General features: G+C 47.6%; 1 protein-coding gene across 1 annotated transcript in view; it reads left to right on the forward strand.

Moving 5' to 3' along the window:
* TRPC1 (transient receptor potential cation channel subfamily C member 1) overlaps positions 1-24,981 on the forward strand; it is a 361,187-nt gene that overhangs the window by 246,012 nt on the left and 90,194 nt on the right. The window contains exons 8-9 of the mRNA XM_086943718.1: positions 2,008-2,147; positions 18,822-18,965. Of these exons, the coding sequence (XP_086799844.1) occupies positions 2,008-2,147; positions 18,822-18,965 (284 nt within the window). The remainder of the gene's footprint in view (positions 1-2,007; positions 2,148-18,821; positions 18,966-24,981) is intronic.

Below are 24,981 nucleotides of genomic sequence, written 5' to 3' on the forward strand. Positions count from 1 at the left end.
TTACACATACAGATACATTTTTTCGCTCACATGCACGCTCTTTCCCACCTAAACACATTCTCACCCGCAAGCACGCATACAACATTCATTTAGAACCATTTTACTTACCACAGCTGCCACCACAGGTCATTAGTGGGCACCTTTTTTTATTGCACCAATAGTGAATAATGGCTAAACGTGTACGGGGAAATATTGCGATCTTTAGGTTAGCAGTAAGTTCATGTTCATAGAACCATTCGAGAATAGGCAGGATAAATAATGCAAACACTGAAAAGGAGATTCTGAAAATTCTGCTGTGGATATCTTCATCCCATATGATGGAGAAACTATTGCCTTAGTGTGTAGTAAGCCAGATCATTGCTTACAGGAAGGTATCCGCATCTGTGTTAAGGGTGCACTGCATACATACCTACTAGCCTGGCTTCCCTAGTCACTCCTTTCAGCCACCTACAACCTCACTCGTGGCAACTGATGTTTGGGATGTTTCAGGTCTACTCATTCAGGCCTCATGCCCTTCATGTATGCCACATGCTAGGGCTGCTGCAGAAATGTCTCACCTGTCTTAGGCCCCCCTGTGGAGCCATGTTTGGAGTGTGAGGAAGTGGAAGAGGGGAGGAAGCCAGGTGTTAGTGGTAACTGAGTGCCCGGTGGATGGTAAAACTGAAGGAGTTCGGTGAGTATATAGCGGAATTTGTGGGACTACTAGTGTTGGGGCAGTGGTTCAGTGGAATTTGTAATGTGGTGCATATAGATGCTGGTAATGCATTACTAGGACTAGGTGACATAAGGTGCACAGAGGCTACTAGAGAGGGGCTAGCACAGGCCCATCTGATGAGCAGAGAGGCTGGTTATGTGGGTCTGTCACTGACAGACGAGCCACGCCTACCCGAATTCAGAGAGACCTTATGGTAGGCTTGCAATATGGCTGAATCCCCGATTTATAGATAGAATCAAGTTAATAATGCACTACTCATGGCCTTAGTAAGCTTGAAGCAAACAGGTGTCCCTGACCCCCAGGGTACCTCTGCGATTGGATGGAAATCTCATTGATTTTTACGCACAAACACCATTACACAGATCAGAACATCCCATCTCTCATAAAAGATGAAAACTTACCAAGCCTCTATGGGTACTGGGTTGAAGAGAATTTGCAGTCCCCAGTAAAATGTATTGAGGTTGTAGATGTGTCGTTGAGAAGAGGAAAGAAGCAATGGTGTGTCAGATGTTCAGCTTACGAATGGGAGGAGTTGGAATGCTTGAATTTAGGCTGTAGGGTTGGCGGAGTGGTTGCTGGAACACAAGGATCAGATTGAAAGAATGTTCTGCCTTGACCTGGGAACACAGCTCTGTGAGCTGAAGGCATGCTGCTGGACGTTTCGGTGTTTCCGAGATCGATTCTTTGAGATCTTCAGTTGGGTAACAATACCAACTTTTATATGCAGAACTTAGAAAAAGAAGAAGAGTGGTATCTAGTTCTATAAACAATCATATTATTATTACTGCTGCTGTATAAAGGGAAGTAGAAGTGGGGCGAACCAGGCAGAATGTCAGGGCCTGGAGAATTGAGGGCAAGTGTGGCATTTAGGGTAAAAAAATACCTAGGGAGTTCAGTTTGCTCTACATTTACATTTCTTTATAGAAATTGTTCCTTTTCAAGTGTGTGGATCCCAAAAAGTTTTAGTTCGATACTGTATGGTAGTGGGCTCTAGGCCCACATACTTGTGAATAAAGCACACAGACACAGTGGTATGGTTGCTGGAACTGGCCCAAGGTACAGGCGCCTGGCCCCTTTTATTGACAGTGTCACCTGACCTGTGACACCTGTGATGGATGGGTGCGGGGTGGGTGTAGAGGCCAACCCTCGGGGAGTGGCTGGTTACATAGGGTATATGCTGGAAGACTAAACCATGTCCAGCAGATCACTACAGATACCATTAAATGTAGCAGATATGAAGAACCAGCAATTAAAAATGAAGTTACATGATCTCCTGTCTCTTTTTTCCTCAGGAATGGTCTGGTGTGATGTCAAGAGACTCTGGTATGATGGGCTAGAAGATTTTTTAGAAGAATCCCGTAATCAACTAAGTTTTGTTATGAACTCTCTGTATCTTGCGACCTTCGCTCTTAAAGTGGTCGCTCACAGCAAGGTGAGTAACAACTCGTAGGGTGCCCATCTGTCTGTATTTTCCACAGAGTGTCCTGATTTTGTGTGCATTGTCCGTGAAGGCATGAGTTTTCTATTTCAGATGCCTTTTGTCCGTCATTTTTCACCAGCCCAGAGGATGAGCTCAGAAAGAGGTGTGCCCAGTGCTTTAAATCAGAAAAAATAAGTGCAGGTACTCACCAAATTGAGAAGTGGACCAGGGGCATGGGGTTTGGGGGTGGGGCTCTGGGAGCAGGGCTACAGGCAGTGATAAGGGACTGTTAGACCTGGCACCTTGGCGTGTGTCTCCCATCCACTTTTTGCTAATGTGCCTCCGATGTTTTGCTGGTTTTCCGATACTCAGGGCACTGCGCCACGGCTGATCCGTGCCGCAGTGCAAGTGCTCCCTACTGTAAAACTGTACATACGATTGGTATCCATGATTGGTGCATTGGATTTACTGTCAGTCCCTAGTAAAGCGCACTAGAGAGTGCCGGGGCTTGTAGATGCCAATACTGCTGGTGGGCCTGCAGCGCTGGTTGCGCCACCCACCGAAGCAGCCGTAAAGTTGTGTCTGGGAACTGCGACCGCAGAACCCGCGTGCGGTCTCGTACTGTCACGCTAGCTGGGCAAGTGCACCCACTTGCCAGCCCCTGAACCTTCCCTTGACTACATATTAGTCACCCCTATGGTAGGCCTGCGGGCAGGGTGCGTTGTGGGTGTAAGGTAGGACAAGCCCTGATGTGTGTGGCATGTCCTAGTAGTGACTTACAACCAAGACCGTATTTCACTATTGAAGGCTACCTGCTCCATTAGGCCAGACTGAGCTGCGAGAATTATTACACCCTATAATTCCCGCAGGCTCAAGGAACATGGTAGCGAGTCATGTTTAGTATGCCTGAACTCAGGATGATAAAATATTTCTTGTAGTCAAGTTTATTTTAGTATCCTGGGTTTGCAAATGCTACTTTTAGAAAGTTAGCATTTGCTTGCTTAACCATTTCAGCCGCCTCTGCTAGTATGTGTATCTGACTGTCTGGGATGTGTGAGTGACAGGGCTGGAGGGATGACAGGTGGTGAATGCGCAGATCGCACCTTAGTGGGAGGTAGGAGTGCCTCTTGACTCGAACTGTAGCTGCGCTCGGCCACCACAATGCTGGCTCCACCCTCCTGGGGAGCGGCGGATGACTCTGCCGGCACCTGGCCCAGGAAGGGCGAAGCCCCCATCAACAAGGTACTCTGGCCACCCCTGTCCGCACAATGCTGGCTCCACCCCCTGTGGGGCGTCTGATGCGCCTGCCCCTCACACTGAAAGCAGAAGCCGGAGTACACCCGCCGGGGTACTCAAGGACTGAGAGTGGCTATGCAAAGGCCCCCCTGGCCTGCGAGAACAAAAGAATTGGCCTATAAAAGAAGGAGCCCTGCTCCTTGAAAATTAGATCCTGTTTGGGCCACAGAAGGACTCTGCCCTACGAGAAGGACCGTGAGAGACAAGGAAGGGTGCTGACTCTTGCCTGTGTCTGGTGCCTTGCTGCTGAAGGAGAGAAAGAAGAAAAGACTACGAGAAGACTTTTGCTTTACTTTGTGCCAAACTCTGCTAAAGAGATCTCCAAGGGCTTGCTGTGAACTTGCCCCCTGACCAGCGTCCCAGGACCAGTGGACGCTACCCCCTGAAGGAAAGCGACTGCGGGTGCTGACCATCGCCGCAGCACCGACGGAGGAATCTCCTCCAAGGTAACAACATCCACCTGACCACCGTGACCGGGGCCCAAAGCAACAGCGAGAGCAAAGCAAGGACCAGCCGCTGCTGGCCCGAACATCGTGACCGCACTTGCACCGGGAGCCCGAGAGCAAAGCGAAGGAGGACCCGTCCGGTCCGAGCTCTCGAGGTGACGGCATAACGAGCAGTCACTCACCTGCAAAGACGGACAGTTGCCCTGTGAGAATCCGCAAAGTCGGTAACCTGCCCGACAGCCCAGCTGTGAGCACACAGCTGCACCGGCACTTGGCTGGGTACGTCCTGCACTTGGGGACCGTACTGCCACTTGCCACCACCGCACAGCCGCCGCCGCCAGGGTCGGAGCGGACGACGAGGAGAGGACCCTGCCGCCACAGAACACCGCTGCCCCGGATGACCAGTGACCTGCCCGGCTGAAGAGCCGCAACGATCAGCGACCCCGGGAAGGCAACGCAACGTGGGACAGATCCCCTGGACGCCGCCGGCTCCACAAGAACTTTGGTTAACACCGGCCTACGGGCCCAAAGAGAACTGCTATAAGAACTGTGGTAACCTGAACTGAGTAACCTGCAACCGTTATCATAAAGTACGTTGACTGTATTCACAAGCCTGCTTAAAAATATATAAAGATATATATTTTTACAGAATACAGTCTGGTCTCGTTGTGTGGTGGGTTGGTTGTAAAGGTGTACTATTGCAGGTGTTTAACCTATATGCCCCAAAGATTAGCCTGCGACTGCTTAAGCCACACTACCTAGAGGGTAAGCAGAGGTTGTCTGGAAGGTAACCCTCAGCCCTGACGAGGAAGAGGAGAGTCCCTGCTTGTCGCTAGTGTTGCACTGCGCCAACTAGAGACTCCCCCTTCCTACATTGGTGGCAGCGGTGGGATTTTCGAATTTACACTTGCGATATCTATACCTGAGCTTCTGACCACTACACAAGGATTACGGTCCAGTTACTTAGCCACAGACTTTGCTTTTGAATTTTGCCGAAAAGAAGATTCCGAGTGCAGAAGCCATGCCGGGCACAAAGAGCCTGGATGGAGCAGAGTCCACGACCTCCGAGGTGTTGGAGGTGGAGTGGGACGCCGCAAAACTGGATAAGTACTCCAGAACGGAACTTAAGTTTTTTTGCCGGAAACTCAAGGTTCCGCACACTGGTTGCCGGAATAAGCCAGAGCTCTACAAGGCCCTGAAAGCCTGGATAGAGTCCAGAAAGGCCCCGGAAGATCAAGACGCCCTCGCGGAGCAAGTTGCAACTGAGGAGCAGAATGCACTTGGAGATCTGATCGACCTCGAGAGGCAAGACAGCGTGCACAGCTTTGGTAAAGGCCTGTCGCCAGAGGAGCTGGCGGACAGGAAGGAAACGAGGAATCACGAAAGAAAGCTGGCAGAATTGAAAATCCAACTGGAGCTTGAAACAAAAAGAATGGCGCTGGAAGAGCGAAAGCACCAAATGGATTATGAAGTAAAAATGAGGGAGATAAGTCTCAAGGAGAGAGACTTGGATCGTCCTCCCTCTGGTGGCAGCACATCGCCAGTGCAGGTAGAGTCAAGAGTGCACATACCGAAGGACGTAGTTAAAGAGTTCTTTAAGGGGGATGACATAGGACAGTGGTTTAGGGCATACGAGGTAGCCATGTCCTCCCACCGGGTCCCTGACAAGGATTGGGGAGCGGGGTTGTGGGGAAGGTTCCTTAGCGAAGGGCGAGATACCTTGCTAGATTTGCCCGTTGAGAATCAGAGATCCTATTCCCACATGAAAGAAGCTTTAATGAACAGGTACGGGCTTACCCCTGAAATGTATAGACAGAAGTTTAGGGGATGTACTAAGCGGCCTGGGAATACGTATGTGGAGTATGTGACTTACTTTTGCAGAGCACTGGATGGTTGGGTGAAGGGTAGCCAAGTGAATGATTTTCAAGGTCTCTTTGATTTAATTGCATGGGAGCACTTGTCTGATCACTGTTTTCCTGAGTTACGCTAACACCTGATCGATAGCAAGCTGTCCAACCCGAGGAAGCTTGCTGAGGAGGCGGACCGCTGGCTCAGCACCAGGGTCCACAAGGGTCCCGTGGGAGACTCCGCCAAGAGTGGGCAGGGTCCCCAGCAGAAGAGTGGGGGGGACAAAGGGGGAAAACAGAAAGGGTTCCAAAAAGGCCCCCAAAGTAGTTCCCAAGGGAGCCCGCAGCAGGGTTCTCAGCCTCCCCCACCTCCGAAGCAGAATGGGGCCCCGACAGGTAAACCTGTTCCAAAGGGGCCCTTCAATTGTTTCAAATGTGGCGAGCCTGGGCACATATCCAGTGACCCCAAGTGTCGCCTGTTTGGAAAACCCGCACCCACTGATGCTCCGCCCCGTCTAGTGACTAGCGTTCACCTGGGAGAAGAAATGATGGTCCCGGGGGGTGGAGATCCCGTTCACATGACCCTGGTCTCGCTAGGAGACAGCGAGATGATCCCTACGAACTACCTGCCCTCTAACACTAAGAAATATGGGCAGGTGGTGATCATCAATGGTAAGGAAGCTGAGGCTCTTAGAGACACAGGAGCCAGTGTGACTGCAGTGAGGCAGCACCTGTTGTCTCAAGAGCAGGTTGTACCCCATGCCTACTGTAGGGTTATCAACGCTGATAATTCAGAGAGTCAGTGTCCGATGGCTCAAGTTCCCTTCGAGTGGGGGGGGGGGGGTCTCTGGTACTCTGCAGGTCTGTGTGAGAAAAACCATGCCTGTTGACTGTTTGCTAGGGAACGACTTGGAGCACTCCCCTTGGGAAAAGGTGGAGAAGACGACTCACCTGCGGATGGTGGGTCTGCCTGACTGGGCGTGCGTGACCACCCGGTCAATGGCAGCCAGTAGGGGTGATCGAGAGGTCCTGGGGCCTGAAGGAGAGGCCCAGGAACCGGCCTTAGGGAGAAGGCGCAGGGGGCGCGGGAAACCGGCTCCTGAAGTTCCCACGGTCCAGGAGGAAGCAGACCTTGAGGGGGATGCCCTGGAGCCTACAGGGGAACAGATCGCCGAACTGGGGGACCTGCCTGAGCTGACCCATTGGCAGCAAGAAGGAGGACCCTCCAGGGAGGAATTCTGCAGGGAGCAGAAAGAATGCCCCTCTCTCGTGGGTATGCGGCAGCAGGCTGCAGACCAGGCCAATGGTGTTCAGGCCAAAACACATTACGTGTACTGGGAGAACGACCTCCTGTATTCGGAGCCTAAGGCTGCTGAACCTGGGTCAGCCCGTGTGCTGGTGGTACCCCAGAAGTTCAGAGCCTTCCTACTGGGTCTGGCTCATGATGTGCCTTTAGCAGGACATTTGGGGATGGACAAGACCTATGACAGGCTTGTCACCCACTTTTACTGGCCCCAAATGCATAAGAGTTCAGATGCTTATTGCAGAACCTGTCCGACTTGCCAGGCAAGTGGGAAGACGGGAGGGAAGAACAAGGCTCCCCTCCAACCCTTCCCTGTGGTCGGTACGCCATTCCAGCGGGTGGGTATTGACATCGTTGGGCCTCTGGACCCCAAGACAGCCATGGGCAACAGGTTCATCCTGGTCTTGGTGGACCATGCCACCCGGTACCCTGAAGCCATCCCTCTGAGGACAGTGACGGCTCCCGTGGTGGGGCGTGCACTGATGGGAATTTTCTCACGAGTAGGATTCCCTCTAGAGGTGGTGAGCGACAGGGGGACCAATTTCATATCGAAGTATATGAAGTCCCTTTGGCAGGAGTGTGGCGTGACGTATAAGTTCACCACGCCCTACCATCCCCAAGGTAACGGGTTGGTTGAAAGATTCAACCGCACCCTAAAAGGCATGATCATGGGCCTGGAAGGTCCGATGAGGCGTAAGTGGGACGTCCTCTTACCATGCCTGCTCTTTGCATATCGCGAGGTGCCACAGAAGTCCCTAGGGTTCAGCCCCTTTGAACTACTGTACGGTCACCCCGTGAGAGGACCGCTGAGTTTGGTAAAGGAAGGCTGGGAGCAATCTCCCAGGAAACCTCCCCAGAATGTATATAGCTACATGCTGGCCTTCAGAAACCAGACCAGACGCTTCAGACAACTTGCCGAGGCAAATCTGGAAGCGAGCCAGGAGGAAATGAAGCGGTGGTACGATCAGAATGCCACTCTGGTCGAGCTTCAGCCTGGACAAGAGGTGTATGTCCTGGCCCCGGTGGAGCCCTGTGCCCTTCAAGATAAGTGGACAGGCCCATTCGAGGTTGTGGAGCGCAAGAGCCCAGTGACATACTTGGTGGACATGAAGGCGCCCAGGAACCCTTTGAGGGTCCTACATGTCAACCGCCTCAAGCCCCACTTGCGAAGGTCCGAAGTGGGCATGTTGTTGGCAACCGATGACGGAATGGAGGAGGAGTCGGAGCCTCTTCCTGACCTCTTAGTGGCCTGTGAGAAAGACGGGTCAGTGGATGGAGTTAACCTCTCACCCACCCTGACCCCCGAACAACAGGAAGACTGCCGCCAGTTGCTGGGGCAGTTTCCAGATCTGTTCTCCCTGGTTCCGAGTGTCACAGACTGGTGCGTCCATGATGTGGACACTGGAGACAGCTTACCTGTGAAGCATAAGGCTTACAGAGTGACTGACAGGGTCCGGGCCTGCATCAAGGAGGAGGTCTCCAAGATGCTTGCCCTCGGGGTGGTTGAGTCTTCCAGCAGTCCTTGGTCCAGCCCCGTGGTCTTGGTTCCGAAGGCTGCTGCGCCGGGAGCCACACCCGAACTCCGGTTCTGTGTGGACTACAGAGGACTCAATTCAGTCACGAAGACTGACGCGCACCCCATCCCCCGAGCTGACGAGCTCATTGATCGGCTAGGGGCTGCCCGGTTCCTCAGCACGTTTGATTTAACGTCTGGGTACTGGCAGATCGCCTTGACCGATGGGGCAAAGGAGAGGTCGGCATTCTCTACACCAGATGGGCATTTCCAGTTCCGGGTTATGCCATTTGGAATGAAGAATGCCCCTGCCACCTTTCAGAGATTGGTCAACCAGGTGTTGGCTGGACTGGACGAGTTCAGTGCCGCCTACCTGGATGACATTGCGGTGTTCAGCGGTACCTGGCCCGAACACCTGCGACACCTCTGGGAAGTGTTGATGGCCCTGCGCAGGGCAGGCCTCACAATCAAGGCAAGCAAGTGCCAGATTGGGCAGGGTTCCGTGGTGTACTTGGGACACCAAGTTGGGAGTGGCAAGGTAGCCCCCTTGCAGCCCAAAATCGAGACCATCCTGGCTTGGGAACCCCCCAAGACCCAGACTGCAGTGAGAGCCTTCCTGGGGCTCACTGGGTATTACAGGAGGTTTGTCAAGGGCTATGGCACGATCCTGACCCCCTTGACAGAGCTGACTTCGAAGAAGCAGCCCAGGAATGTGATTTGGACTGACACCTGTCAGAAGGCTTTTGACACCCTGAAGACTGCCATGTGCACGGCGCCCGTGCTCCTGGCCCCTGATTTCTCCAAGGAGTTCATTGTGCAAACAGACGCTTCAGAGCATGGTGTAGGGGCTGTTCTTTCACAGATGACTGAGGAGGGCTTTGACCAACCCGTAGCCTTCATAAGTAGGAGGTTACTTCCACGGGAAAGTAGGTGGAGTGCAATAGAGCGTGAAGCATTTGCTGTGGTCTGGGCGCTGAAGAAGCTAAGACCCTACTTGTTTGGGTCTCACTTCCGAGTTCAGACGGACCACAGGCCCCTCAGATGGTTGATGCAAATGAGGGGTGAGAACCCGAAACTGTTGAGGTGGTCCATTTCTCTACAGAGTATGGACTTTACGGTGGAACACCGCCCTGGCACCGATCACCCCAACGCTGACGGTCTGTCCAGATTTTTCCGCCTTAGTGATGTGGAACTCCCTGGGGAAGGGCAGTTCCCCCCACATTTCAGCTGGAGGGGACACATGTTAGACCTGGCACCTTGGCGTGAGTCTCCCTTCCACTTTTTGCTAATGTGCCTCCGATGTTTTGCTGGTTTTCCGATACTCAGGGCACTGCGCCACGGCTGATCCGTGCCGCAGTGCAAGTGCTCCCTACTGTAAAACTGTACATACGATTGGTATCCATGATTGGTGCATTGGATTTACTGTCAGTCCCTAGTAAAGCGCACTAGAGAGTGCCGGGGCTTGTAGATGCCAATACTGCTGGTGGGCCTGCAGCGCTGGTTGCGCCACTCACCGAAGCAGCCGTAAAGTTGTGTCTGGGAACTGCGACCGCAGAACCCGCGTGCGGTCTCGTACTGTCACGCTAGCTGGGCAAGTGCACCCACTTGCCAGCCCCTGAACCTTCCCTTGACTACATATTAGTCACCCCTATGGTAGGCCTGCGGGCAGGGTGCGTTGTGGGTGTAAGGTAGGACAAGCCCTGATGTGTGTGGCATGTCCTAGTAGTGACTTACAACCAAGACCGTATTTCACTATTGAAGGCTACCTGCTCCATTAGGCCAGACTGAGCTGCGAGAATTATTACACCCTATAATTCCCGCAGGCTCAAGGAACATGGTAGCGAGTCATGTTTAGTATGCCTGAATTCAGGATGATAAAATATTTCTTGTAGTCAAGTTTATTTTAGTATCCTGGGTTTGCAAATGCTACTTTTAGAAAGTTAGCATTTGCTTGCTTAACCATTTCAGCCGCCTCTGCTAGTATGTGTATCTGACTGTCTGGGATGTGTGAGTGACAGGGCTGGAGGGATGACAGGTGGTGAATGCGCAGATCGCACCTTAGTGGGAGGTAGGAGTGCCTCTTGACTCGAACTGTAGCTGCGCTCGGCCACCACAATGCTGGCTCCACCCTCCTGGGGAGCGGCGGATGACTCTGCCGGCACCTGGCCCAGGAAGGGCGAAGCCCCCATCAACAAGGTACTCTGGCCACCCCTGTCCGCACAATGCTGGCTCCACCCCCTGTGGGGCGTCTGATGCGCCTGCCCCTCACACTGAAAGCAGAAGCCGGAGTACACCCGCCGGGGTACTCAAGGACTGAGAGTGGCTATGCAAAGGCCCCCCTGGCCTGCGAGAACAAAAGAATTGGCCTATAAAAGAAGGAGCCCTGCTCCTTGAAAATTAGATCCTGTTTGGACCACAGAAGGACTCTGCCCTACGAGAAGGACCGTGAGAGACAAGGAAGGGTGCTGACTCTTGCCTGTGTCTGGTGCCTTGCTGCTGAAGGAGAGAAAGAAGAAAAGACTACGAGAAGACTTTTGCTTTACTTTGTGCCAAACTCTGCTAAAGAGATCTCCAAGGGCTTGCTGTGAACTTGCCCCCTGACCAGCGTCCCAGGACCAGTGGACGCTACCCCCTGAAGGAAAGCGACTGCGGGTGCTGACCATCGCCGCAGCACCGACGGAGGAATCTCCTCCAAGGCAACAACATCCACCTGACCACCGTGACCGGGGCCCAAAGCAACAGCGAGAGCAAAGCAAGGACCAGCCGCTGCTGGCCCGAACATCGTGACCGCACTTGCACCGGGAGCCCGAGAGCAAAGCGAAGGAGGACCCGTCCGGTCCGAGCTCTCGAGGTGACGGCATAACGAGCAGTCACTCACCTGCAAAGACGGACAGTTGCCCTGTGAGAATCCGCAAAGTCGGTAACCTGCCCGACAGCCCAGCTGTGAGCACACAGCTGCACCGGCACTTGGCTGGGTACGTCCTGCACTTGGGGACCGTACTGCCACTTGCCACCACCGCACAGCCGCCGCCGCCAGGGTCGGAGCGGACGACGAGGAGAGGACCCTGCCGCCACAGAAAACCGCTGCCCCGGATGACCAGTGACCTGCCCGGCTGAAGAGCCGCAACGATCAGCGACCCCGGGAAGGCAACGCGACGTGGGACAGATCCCCTGGACGCCGCCGGCTCCACAAGAACTTTGGTTAACACCGGCCTACGGGCCCAAAGAGAACTGCTATAAGAACTGTGGTAACCTGAACTGAGTAACCTGCAACCGTTATCATAAAGTACGTTGACTGTATTCACAAGCCTGCTTAACAATATATAAAGATATATATTTTTACAGAATACAGTCTGGTCTCGTTGTGTGGTGGGTTGGTTGTAAAGGTGTACTATTGCAGGTGTTTAACCTATATGCCCCAAAGATTAGCCTGCGACTGCTTAAGCCACACTACCTAGAGGGTAAGCAGAGGTTGTCTGGAAGGTAACCCTCAGCCCTGACGAGGAAGAGGAGAGTCCCTGCTTGTCGCTAGTGTTGCACTGCGCCAACTAGAGACTCCCCCTTCCTACAGGGACGTGGTCAGGGGCACACATTTAATTTCATTGAGATTTGTTGGTGCATACCTGCCAACTCACACAGTGCCAACGTATGACACAGAATATCAGCTCCCATCACTCGTTCTCCCGGTGGAAGCTGATATAACACGGTGGCAGGGAAAATGAGCTCAAAACCACTGTAAATAATGGTTTTCCAGCTCGTCTTCTGAGGCTTTGACCTGCTGACGCACATTAAGGGGAGTGAAAACACCCCAGGACTTCGGCACCGCCCTCAGCAAGCTTTTTTTGGGGGGCGGGGGGTTAAGGGGGCTTGAGTGCGGATCCGGTTCAGATGTGCCTTGTAAGTACTTCTTGGCATGAGGGACCCCCCTTCAAGGCCCCACCTCCTCCTCACACAGTGAGATTGTTCTTCAAGTTGGCAGGTATGTTGGTGTGCAGATGTGCATAATGATACTATAGTATTTCTGGCATATGTTGAAAATTCCTTTTGTCCTTATACGTACAAAAGGATACTTTTAACATTAAAGTGGTCTTCTTGTACAAAACTTAAATCACATATGACTTGCACAAGCTATTTTCATTAACATTTTTTGGGAACCTTTAACTGTGGTTAACCCGCTTGTCTCATTGCCACCCAGCCGATATCACTGAGCTGCTCCTAGATGGCACAGCTTTGCCTCTGCTTTAAGGTCTGATTCTCTCTTTCAGAGTTGGGCAAGCTGCTGAAAGCTCGAGCCAGGATGCCTGACTCTGGCTCAGTTCCAGGTCTTCTTGCACCCTCAAGCCCAAAATAAACTGAACTTTAATGTTGCATCTGCTTGCCAACCACACTGTAATCTCACGTGCAAAGAATAAAGACAAAGTAGTGACCTTTATTGCAATACAGGAGAGAAAGAAAGATATAGCCATCTAGGGGCTGGATGACACAACGTGAAAGCAGAAATTCTGGGATCAATCCTGGCTACCCCACTTGACCAAATTGTGTGATCGTAGGCAAAATATTTTATCTCACCAAGCCGCCTTTTTTTTTTCATCAACACATATGATAGTGTTTTGAAATACACAAGTTAAGGATATGTGCTTTACAATCACATCTTGTGTTAGATTTAATGCACTATAATGTTGCTTTATTCATAAGAAGAACATAAGCCAGATATAATGTACTCATGAAAAGTGACTTGCTTCTTAGTTCACTAATGGCAATGTCGTCACTCAAATGTTTCTAACTTCACTACCACTTTTAATAAACACCTCTCAATGTTGTGATATAAGCTTATGCGCCAAGGTGAAGTGCTTTCACATGTTTACGGTTGGACTTTTATTTCAGCATTAATGTTTTCAGGACTCAACGTATGCATGGGCTTTTAAGGCCAAACCAGACGTCCTGGTTTGGCTCTGACTGGGCTCTCCTTGTTAATTTGTTGGTTCACCCACCTCTACCACTCCCACAGCCCTTCCTTTAACTCAAAAGAAAACGACCTCTAAAAAACAAAATACAATTGTGTTGAAACACTGTGGAAAAAGCAGATCCGCACTGGAAAGAGAGTGACCTAGCACTTGCTACTAGCAAACCCTTTCACATGCACTTCATGGGTGGAGTGTGGAATTACGTTGCTTGTCGGGCCTGCAACAATATATCTGACACGCTGGACACTGCAGACAACACTCACGCATGCAAGAACACCCACAGTAGCGTACAAGCGCTAATGCACGCACAAAGGTCATTTGAATATATTTGTTCCAGAAATGCTTACTTTCGCTGACATCCCTAATTGCTAAACCTTGAATCCCATCCGCTCTGCTTCAGCATCACTATCGCCACCCTCCTCCTCAATCTGGGTTCAAACAAGTGCTGGTGTACTCTGCTGTACCAGCGGGAAGTCTTCACTAAGATTTCCAGCTTGTCACAAGATATTCTTGTTAGCAGGCACTGGTCACACACCTGCAGTGCTGTTGACTCCACAGAGTCTGGGTGTACACTTTGTCAATATTCACAGTGTGACTCACGCCTCTGCTAAATTCCCTGCCAGCTCAGAATTAATGCATACGGCCTGCTGCTGAATTAGCACATTGTAAGGGTAAATTAGCAATCGATTATGAGAGTGCTGCACGAAAATGGACCAACTCGTTGTCAGCTATGTCGCATTTATTTTTGTACATACCCAATTCACTGAGCTTGTCCTGCTGCCCCATGAATACCAGTGCTGGTACTTAGTACCAGTGTGCACCAGCCCATTTAAAGCACTGGGTGTGCAGGTACATTGTTTTTTTTTTCTTTCAGTTGTTGCTTGCACTGCTCTGGTAAAGAATTTTGTTTTGTTTTTATGGTCTGGCTTGACAGCACAGCCGTTGTCAGACAATTAAGTGAGAATCATCATCTATTCAGCCCTTTGCTGACTCACCCTGTCTCCGGGAATCCCCCAGCCCTTGTCACTCAAACTCCAGACAAGGAATACACAACCTAGCAGAGGCAGGCTTGGATGGTTAGACAAGAAAATACTTTCTAAAAGTGGTATTTTCAAACACAGAATGTTAAAACCAATTTCACTAAAATATGCAATTTTATCATTCTGAGTTCAGGCATACTAAACTCGAATTTCTACCTAGTTCCCTGAGTCAGTTAGGATTATAAGATGTAATAATCAAACTGCCCATTCTGGCCTATGGTGAATAGTTAGCCTTGCAATAGTGAAAAACGAAAATGGCTGTAATTCACTATTAGGACATGCCACACACATCAGGGCTTTTCCTACTTTATACTTACAATGCACCCTGCCATTAGGCCTACCATAGGGGTGTCTGATATGAAGAAAAGGGAAGGTTTAGGGATTAGCAAGTGGGTGCACTTGCCCAGTCAACATGGCAGTACCAGACTGCACACAGGCTCTGCAATGGCAGACCTGAGGCACACTTTTACAGGCTGCTTCTGTGGGTGGCACAACCAGTGCTGCAAGCCCACTTGCAGCATTTGGTTTAGAAGCCCTGGGCACACTCAGTGCACTGTACTAGGGTCTGACCAGTAAACCAAATCAGCCAATCATGGAATCACTAATCCATACATCAATTTACAACAGGGAGCAATTGCACTGTGGACAGCAGTGGCATAGTGCCCAAAGTTTCTAACACCAGCAAAAACACATGAGGCAACAGCAAAAAATGTAAGGGAGACCCACACCAAGGTGCCAGGTCTAACAGACAGCAAGCTGACAATGGAGAGCGAATGGGCGGGGAATGAGGGAGCACACAGTCAATGGGTTTGGGGGGCTGGGGAAGCATGCAGAGGGCAGGCATATGTGGATAGGGAAGCACATTGACAATGACGGCCATCAAAGGATGGGGAAACACACGAACAATGAAGGGTGGGTAGGAGGGGTTGGAAAAGCAAATGGGCAACTGAGGATGGGAGACCGGGGCAGGGAGGGAACAGACAAGGTCTGGCAAGATAACATGAGCGGGAAGGGAGCAAGAATGACACTGAAGTTGGGCAAGCAAGCGGAACAAGAAAGGGAGAGAAGTATGTGAGGGAGATAGCTGGAAAACACACCCACTCTTGTACAATGCTTAAACAAGTCGCTTGAGAAACATGAGTAGTGAAAGGACCCAAGTAAGGCATCCTTGCTCCAAGAGAGGGACAAATACAAAAAGAAGAAGGAAAGTCTATTGAAACTGATGATTAAAAAGCAAGCAAATGAGCGACAGTGAAGACAACAATGGTAAGCAGTGGGTGTGCTAGCAATATATCTTGCAACCAACAGCACATGCGTTATCTAAGGCTAGACCTAAAATGGTAGAAAGTCAGTAACAAAAGGTTATTTTGCGTGTCACAAGCCTGCCAAGTGGCACTATGACAAATGATATGCTCAACCATTCCCGGATTTGCCAACAGCAGGTTGAATTACGGAACTTATAACAATTTCATTTTGGATTCAAAACCTCAGATGGCAAAGTGATGGTGGCTAACATGTCAGAACTTGCCAAAGGTATGATACATGTCATGGAGCCACTTGACAGCTACATTTTAAAACTGTACAAAGCATTCTAATCCATTTAAAACTGCTTATTGCCCATGTAAAACAGAGGTTTTATATGTAAAACACGGCTCACATATTTTGTGAGGGTTTGATCTTTCAGTCACATCATGCATTACAACAAGCATTGGCAATGAAAATCCTATTATCTTTTGCATAGTAGAAAATGTTATGCTGAGTTTCACAACACAACAGAAGTACAACATGGACAGCTGCATCGAAACCTTCCCTAATGCAAAGATTCAGTAAAGGGTAGGTCACAAAAGCAGGAGGAACATCACAGAAACAGGACAACAAGTATAACATAGTTAGCCAACACACTAAAGAAGGAGCAAAAAGAGTTAGAAGACTGTTGTATGTTCTTCACAAGCAGTCAAAAAAAATACAAGGAGTACAAAACCTCTTGAAAAACCATTCAACACCTCTTATAGAATTACTAAACATTCATGTACTCATACAGGAGGATGAACCCTCACCTATCTAGTTTGGTATGTGTTATCAGTGGCTTCCACATCTGGCACTGGAAGAATCGAGAGTACTACTGTTTACTGGCTGTACAGTCTTCTACTTGTGGGTTCCCTAGTATGCATGAGGTTGTGTCCCTTAAGTCAACATTTATATTATCTATAAAATAAAATAAAAACTTAGACCTGAATTGCAATTGCGTGGATAAGCTAGAAATGTTTTTTGCTGGTGTTTCCCTAGCCGAAGACTAAAAACAAGAGGTTTAAACAAATTAAAGGTATCCATTGTTTTTTCATAAGATGGGTCATCAGCAATGGAGTCACTGCTTCTTCATAGGATAGGTACACCTTTTTTATGCACTGAGTGTCACCCATGATAATCCTCAAACAAATATTCTCAGAATTATTAAATACTTCCACAGGCTCTCAAGTATCCTGCTAATACCCTGTTTTATACTGATCCACATACTCTTCAAAGTGGGTTTGACGTTGATGTGTTTCAGTTGCGAACTGCTTGTCTCTGGATCGATGTGCATGATAGTCGATTTCTTTCATAGGGCTAAATACATTTGGTTGAATTTTAGATTCATGGGTTTTAATGCTAACTTGTCCACTTTTCCACGCTGTTGCACAGTACAAAATCCATTTCTCCCTGCACCTTCTTGCCTCAAACGTTGAGCAAGAAAGAGTTTCTGTTTCGTATATCCATTAGACATATCTTTCAAATTCTTCTTGGGTATAGGAGTTGGCCAGCTGCCAAATTCGCATCTTTTTGTCCTGACAAATATCTCTCTTACCATTCCCAGTTTCTACCTGCAACCGGTTTGTCTCATAAAAACCTGTTTGCTTCTCCAACCTTGTTGCCTTTATTAGAGCTCGTGTTACTTTCTGGAGATTCCAGTAATGGGGTCTTGTTGGGGATGCCTACATTTACACACATTTCCCTAAAAGCGATCCTTTGTTCTGCTACCAGAATGATGAGTTTCAGGAAATTTTGACCCCAACCTACCCTTGCTTGGGCCGCAACTACACTGACTGTAACTGTCAACAGAGATCCATTTAAGATTATTTGCATTGCCATGATGTTTTAAACACTGATACGCTATCTCGTTTAACAAGGAAATAAAAAATCCAAGCGGGTCCAGCAGTTTGCGTAACCTTGATCAGCTCAGAATTATGGTACTCAGTTTCCCAAAAGCACCTACCTTTACCTGTTCATTCTCTAGTGCAACAGATCAGAACCTCCTACCTCTTCTTTTGAGCATGGCCATGGCATCTGATTTTCTGTCTTCCAAGTAACATTAAGTTTGTCGCCAGGTATGAGTCTAAATTCTGGTAAAGTTGTGGAATTTTTATAAATGTTATATATAAAGGCGGGCAATCAAGTTTTTAATTTGTATAAGGTGCATACATATGTCGACGGAGTTTCCATCCGTTTAACAAATCATACGCATCATCATCATGACATTTGATAAATGCCTAACAGTTAGAAGCCTCAGTTTCCGTTTGCAAGCCGGTGGGAAACTATGCATCAAGGGTGGCTGCAAATGCAGCAGGAAGGTTCAATTGCCCTCCTAATAATTGTAAAGGTGCAAGTAATGTTATGCTCTATATCTTAAAATTGTGCAAAGAACAAGATAACAGAGCGCGAATCCCTTCCCTAAAAGCCCTTTGTTTGTTTCTTGCGTTGTTGTTTTTTTCTCCCTTTCTATTTATTGTGTGTTAAGCTGGGTACAGGCTTGTGCCCCGCCTTGTATATTGTATGTATAAGCTGCCTGACATTGTTTGAAAAGTAAATATTTGACCTCTACCCGGCTGGGCATGTCACTTCAATATAGATACGATTTCGTCTATATTTATTTACTATATCCCCATGCTTGTAAGGGACCACTGTTGCTTTAATGAATTAATTCCAAGGTCCCTTGTTGTCTTTCTTTGGGTCCCCCTGTTGTTCTCAGATATATGGCAAAAACTGTGGGAAGAAGCATTTTAGATTATTATTATTATTTTTATTATTATTATTATTATTATTATTATTAATAATAATATACTTTATACTCATTGTCAACTTGATAGCCTTCTAATTTCCAGTTTTTATTTAGACCATTTAAAACAGCAGATAGGAAGGAAAGTTTAGATACCCTGATAAAGTCAGTTAGAATGGTGTGACAATATCTGCCTTTTTCTTTAATTGCAGACAACTCCTATCTTTTTTCTTTGAATATCTTACAGTTTCACTCTATTGCGGAAAGGAAGGACTGGGATGCGTTCCACCCGACTCTGGTGGCGGAAGGGCTATTCGCTTTTGGTAACGTTTTAAGTTACCTTCGACTCTTCTTCATGTACACGACTAGCTCGATCTTGGGTCCGCTCCAGGTAAATTATTCATTTTTATGCAAATGAAAATGCGGAACTCTCAGTAATGTTTTAAATAATGGATCTTCACTTCACGCATTAAACGCGTAAACATCTAGCTTGAATGAAAAGTATTATCGAGTGGCACTATGCCGAGTGAATATTTGCTAAAATTGTTATCTAAATGAACCTCTATTTCATGGAGTGCTTGAAATATTGAGCAGCCTTGTCACTCCATATAAAGAAGCTAAAGTGATTGTAGAAAATATGCTTTCTATATTTAGAGACATATTATTTACGAGATTGTCATGCAGTGCAGCATAGCGAGTCACCTTACTGCTCAGCGCTGCGTGATGGGGAAAGGGCAGGAATTCGCCATATTTAAATCAATACGGCTCTTTCCTGCCTTTTCCTCTACACTGGTGCACAATGAACTGCCCATCCTCAATGCAGACACCCTTACACCATTTGTGCAGGAAGGTGCCCTTCCTTGTTTTTGTGCAAGGAGGGGCACCTTCCTGCACACAAACAATCCCCTGAGGCTTTTCCTCTTTCTATTTGTGCTGTATAATGCGGCACTCAGAGAAAGAGGAAAAAAACTAGGAGAAATAAAGATATTTTTCCTCGTTATGCCTCACCTGGGAAGGCCTAGATTTTTGCGTATTCCCAGATCTACCACTTATGGTAAATCTGGAAATTGGTCAAAATCCATGGATGTTGCATGGAAACACCCACGCAACGCCCATGGAAACACTTCCCAGGCGCAGAGTAATGCAATGCAGTGATTTGCGCTGTGTTGCATTACTTGAGATTTATGAAGCCACTGAGGGCCACGCAAGGTGGCCTGTCGTGGCTTCATTAATCAAATTTTTCCGTTGTGTTGCTCTTGCGCCACATTGAGTGGTGCAAGAGTGATGCAAAGGGCTTGTAATTATGCCCCTTAGTATTTATCTAGCCAATATACTCACTATACTATAGTCTTGTGCAATTAATATTTTGTGTCGTCTACACAGAAGTGTGATTTAGGAATGTATGGAATCTCTGACTGGCAACAGAGGATGTAAGAAAGAAGTATGGATCCAAATGTTTGCAGACGTTATAATTTATCCTATATGTTTGAATTTGCGTATTCCATGCTACAGTATTTACGATGTAATACCAATATTATTTTTATAGAATACTTAATGTAGTTACAGAATGATGTGGACACAAAAATGCAAAAAGCAAAGACAATATACTGTGTAGTGATTAGAAATCACATGAAAAACGTGTGGACCGTTTAGAGCCTGGGTTATGAATATGCCCAGGACGCAGTTCTAAATACTTTGGGCCATATTTACATGTTTAGTAGCTCAGGGCAGCGCAGCAAGTCACCTTGCTGCACTGCCCTGTGTCGCAGGGAAAGGTCAGGAATACACCATTTTGGCTGCCTAGTGCCAATGCAAGCACCCTTTGACCATTGTGCAAGTGTGCCTGTGTTGTAGGCAGGATTGTTTTTGTGCAGGAACGGGCACCTTCCTGTACAAAAACAACCCTGAGAGGCTTTTTCCTCTTTCTGTGATGCAGAGTGCTGGAGATGCATATTTTCCTGGCTCATTCCCAGGTTTACAAGGTCTTGTAAATCTGGGAATGCATCAAAAACCATGGGAGTTGTGTGGTAACACCCATGCGATGCCCTTGGAATGCCATCCCAGGGCAGAGTAACGTAATGCAGCGATTTGCGCTGCATTGTGTTACTTCATATTTTTGGAGCCACTCAAAGCCACGCAAAGTGGCCTTGCTTGTCTTAAAAAATATGACTTACGGTTTGCATCACTCTTGCACCACGCTACATGGTGCAAGGGCGAGGCAAACCGGGTTATAAATAAGGCCCTAAGAAACTCTTCTTGTTGTGCAACTCTCCTCCGTCACCTGTAGAGGGAGCTTTGTAGTTCTTCCTGGCCACCAAAAAGAGATTTTGCTTACAGAACTTCATACCAGCAGAAAAACTTAAAACGTCTTGCAAGAAAAGCCAAACATCCAGGCTTGTGTGAGCAATAACGTTTAAAAGGCTCTGTTTCAAAACAACAAACTATGAAACAAACTGGATTACAACAAAGGTGAAATGTGCATCTGAGAATTGGGTCTCTTTCTTTCTTTGCTATACAGCAAGATACTAACTTGTCCTTCCACAAAAAGATCAGGGGTAATATTAATTCTTCATAAATAGTGAGATATACATTTTCTGTGCTGTTGAAGTAGGTCAGCCTTGTGTATATGGACAAACTGTGATACTGGAGAGTATGGTTTTGATGTTAGTGTGATAAGAAAACAGACATTTGCCAAGTATCAGACTCCTCACAGCAAGATGGCATGGCAAATCTTCAGAGTAAAGGCCAAAGTTCTATGAATCTTGGACCTCCTTCTAAATGATGATGAATTGATATCTACCCCAGTACACAGTATCTGGGAGCAGTGCTGGACAGATGGGCCCCAAGCATGTATTCTTCCCAGGGTCAACTGTCTTACATACAATAATGTTTCTTCCACCTTCAAAACAATTGCACCATTCCCTCACATTCTGGGCTCATTCTTCATGTTCATGCATGGTCACACACTAGACTACTTGGAGTGTCCCAATCACCAGTTGTGTTAAAAATTGGAAAGTAAGGATGACTTTTTCCATTAGTTTTCCATGCACTCCTGATTAACACTGCAGGGAACTGTCGTAATTAATGGATTAATGGAAATTTCTTCAACGTAAGCTAAAAGTCAACCCTACATAAACCCCATGAATTGACCACTGAATTTGAGATGCCTTCGCACTAGGTTATGACTAAAGGTTCTGCCAGTCTGCCAGAGCATCCACACTTATTCCGAGAGTCGATATGGAAAGGGGAGGAGCTTAGCCCAGCTCATCCTGTGTTTTCCTTTAGAGGGACCAGTCTCTCCCTGCTGAACAGTGGCGCCCCACTGCTGTTAGAGCAGTGAAAAAGAGAAAAATAAAATGATAATAATTATAATACAATAATATTGTTTACTTTTTGTTGCTGCTGGCTGGGTTAGCGCGGGGCGATGCTGGTGGCTCAGGGAGGAGGAGTGGACTATGCATCCTAAGTGATCATGACTGCTTGTCCAGCCCTCTTGGCCCAGTCAAACAGTCATGCACAATTTGCATATTCTTCACCTGAAGTGGACAGCATGATAGGGAATAGCTACCTGTCCCCATCTGCGCGCCGATACACGGTGCTCAGACCAATCACAATGCTTCATTGCAGCATTGTGATTGGCTATGGGGAGCCTGGGTGCTTCCTGGTTCCGGGGCTGCGGAGGAGCGACGCGGACAGCGAACAGAGGTAAGTGTTTTTTTTAAATATATTTTTCAAGCCCCCTCCCCAAACCACACTCGCCCAGTAACCCCAGTTCATTACCTGCCGCCACTGCAGCTGAAGTCTGATAACCACAGCTGATCTGTTGTGAACAGGTATACAGTATGCTGGGTCCCAAGAAACTCTAGGGGCAAGTTAGTTACTCCATGCTATCATAGTGTAGCACACAGAAGTAGTTCTTAGGGTGATTAGGTGCTAGGAACATTCCAATTATGATAGAACTGTTCATTTTATTATCACTGGTAGCAACATGTTTACGCACTGTTTTAACCATATTCTATGTGATTGTTGCTCGGGTACTAATCAACAGGATTAGGCTGTTGAAATAAAACAGTTGTAACACATATAGTGTCCTTTCTTAGTACAGTACTTCAGTGTGCTATTCTAAAGAATGACATTGGGTTTGAATTTCCACTATGAACCTGAATCCTTTACGGAACTGTTAGTAACCCAGAAAGCATGGACTCCACAACAGCAGGGGCAACAATACGCTGGACTCCCCTGTTCAAGTGGTGGTGCACAGAACCAGTCTGGGCACCCTTAAGTATGAAGCCAAACCTTGTAGATGTAGACCAGAGTCCCAGGACATGCAACAGAATGCTTGTGAAGGTGAGTACAGTTAGTGATGTACCTATCCTCTCAGTCAATAGCGATAGACCCCTTCATGCAAAGACGCACTTCTTACATAACACTAATATCAGCTCAAGCAAGAAGCTTGTTAAAGGAAACAGTCTGGTGGCATTAACTATGTTGGCGGTGAGAGACATGCACCTTTTTCTGTAGTCATTTTCCCCATTGTTCATGCAAACATGAATTCCATTCCCAGCAGAAGACTCTACAATGAGGCTGTATCGAGAAAATCATATTTTGTTTTTCTGCTGTATCTCTCGCAGTACTAACACATAGTGGTATACCCCTTACAGGGATGCAAATTTCAATTACAGACAAACTATACAACCATTTATTGGAAGTATTCACAGGCATTTATATGCAGTGTGCAGCCCTGCAGCCAGACGTGCTCCCCCCTGCAAGAAACATATAATATGCAGGACTTTATTTAGAGTTTGGTGGGCGGGTACTGTCAAAATGTTGTGGATGTCCTGTCTGCTGTATTTATAGTGTCAATGATTATAATGCCCCTGCAATAGGCGGTCAGAACATATGCAACAATCTTGATGAAATACCCTGTCTGCCAAACACCAAATCATCTGATCTAGGGAATAATTGGCTGTACTCAGTCCATCAGGTGGCGGAAGACATTGCTTTGTCATCCTGACAGACTACAATCCGCCAAATTTAGAGATGACCACCGGTCCCTGGAATTTCCATCATGTTGGTTCCTTTCAGGATATAAAAGGTTTGGTGGATGGTTGTTATAATTTGACGGCTGTTTGCCAAACCTTTCCAAAGGGTTTGATTATCAGAAACAAAGTCTCAAATTTGAGAGTTTGCTTCTGAAAAACAGGCAACTAATGATTCCCCCACACCATGGAAGGGCTTGGGTGGGATTCTTTTTTTTCTGTCCCTCACCCCCAGGTTTTTCTTGGCAGTGGTGACAGAAATAAAGGACATTAGACTGTCCACTGCAAATAGGGCGGTGGAGTAATGCCTTTCCCTCTAAGGCCCCTATTCTGCCGGACCACCAGAGACAGCTTTCCATTGATAGAAAGCTTCTAAATGAGATGGGCAGAAGGAGTGTTTGGTGGAGAGAGTACCATGTTTGCCAAACTTTAGGTATCGGGTATCAGAGCGCTTTACATAGCACCAGTTGCGTTACATGAGGACACATTAATTCTTTTGTTAGGCACAGGGAGATTAAGTGATTTGCCCATAATCACAGGATGTTCAGCGTCGTTGTCGAGACTCAAACCCAGTTCCCCAGATTCAAGGTCGACCGCTCTAGCTGTTAGGCCAACTGCTTTCCCAGGTACAAATCTAGCATGTTTTTTTCTTGCTTGTCTGACAATTTGACTGTTGCCAAACGTTTAGCTGACAATCATACAGCACAGGACGCATAATAGTCTTATTGCTCTAGGTTGGCTCTGCTATTGGTAATATCCAGTCCTTCCTCTGTCAGAGAAACTGCTCAGGAGACTGGATCCCCTCTTCAGAATGTTGGGCAGAAATCTTACTTCCAACCATTTCTAGGTTTTCTTCTCTGCCTCATTCCTGAATGCCATCACTTCAGACATTTGAAGTTTGCAAAGAAGCCTAAATTTCTTAAACAAGAAATCATTATACATTAACCTTCGTATGCTTCAAATGGAAAAGATTTTGCACCTGGACTCCAGTGCATCGAAAGTAGGGGGATCCTGCCGGGTCCTGCTATTTCTGGGTCGTATCTGAGATTGGTTTACCCAGAGAAACATGCCGTAGTTTGCTAACACGTGGACACAATTCAGTAGAGCCCGCGCGTTGTCTGTAATCCGTTCTGTGCAGCAACCTGTGGACAACAAGGGTCTTTCTTATTATAACATCCAGCTTAGGGCAAAATAAAGGCCTGAATTAAAAGGCCATATGACCTTCTTATGTTAAAGTATCATCTAGAAGGGAACGATCTTGAGCCTAACAACTGGATGTCAATTCAATGGAGAAATAAAGGCACATAGCTTGTTATCACTTCAGCAGTACTTAAGAGAAACTATGACATGGAGACAGGTTTTTGACTT

Source organism: Lissotriton vulgaris, chromosome 11 (genome assembly GCF_964263255.1).
Source record: "Lissotriton vulgaris chromosome 11, aLisVul1.2, whole genome shotgun sequence".
NCBI classification, from domain to species: Eukaryota; Metazoa; Chordata; class Amphibia; order Caudata; family Salamandridae; genus Lissotriton; species Lissotriton vulgaris.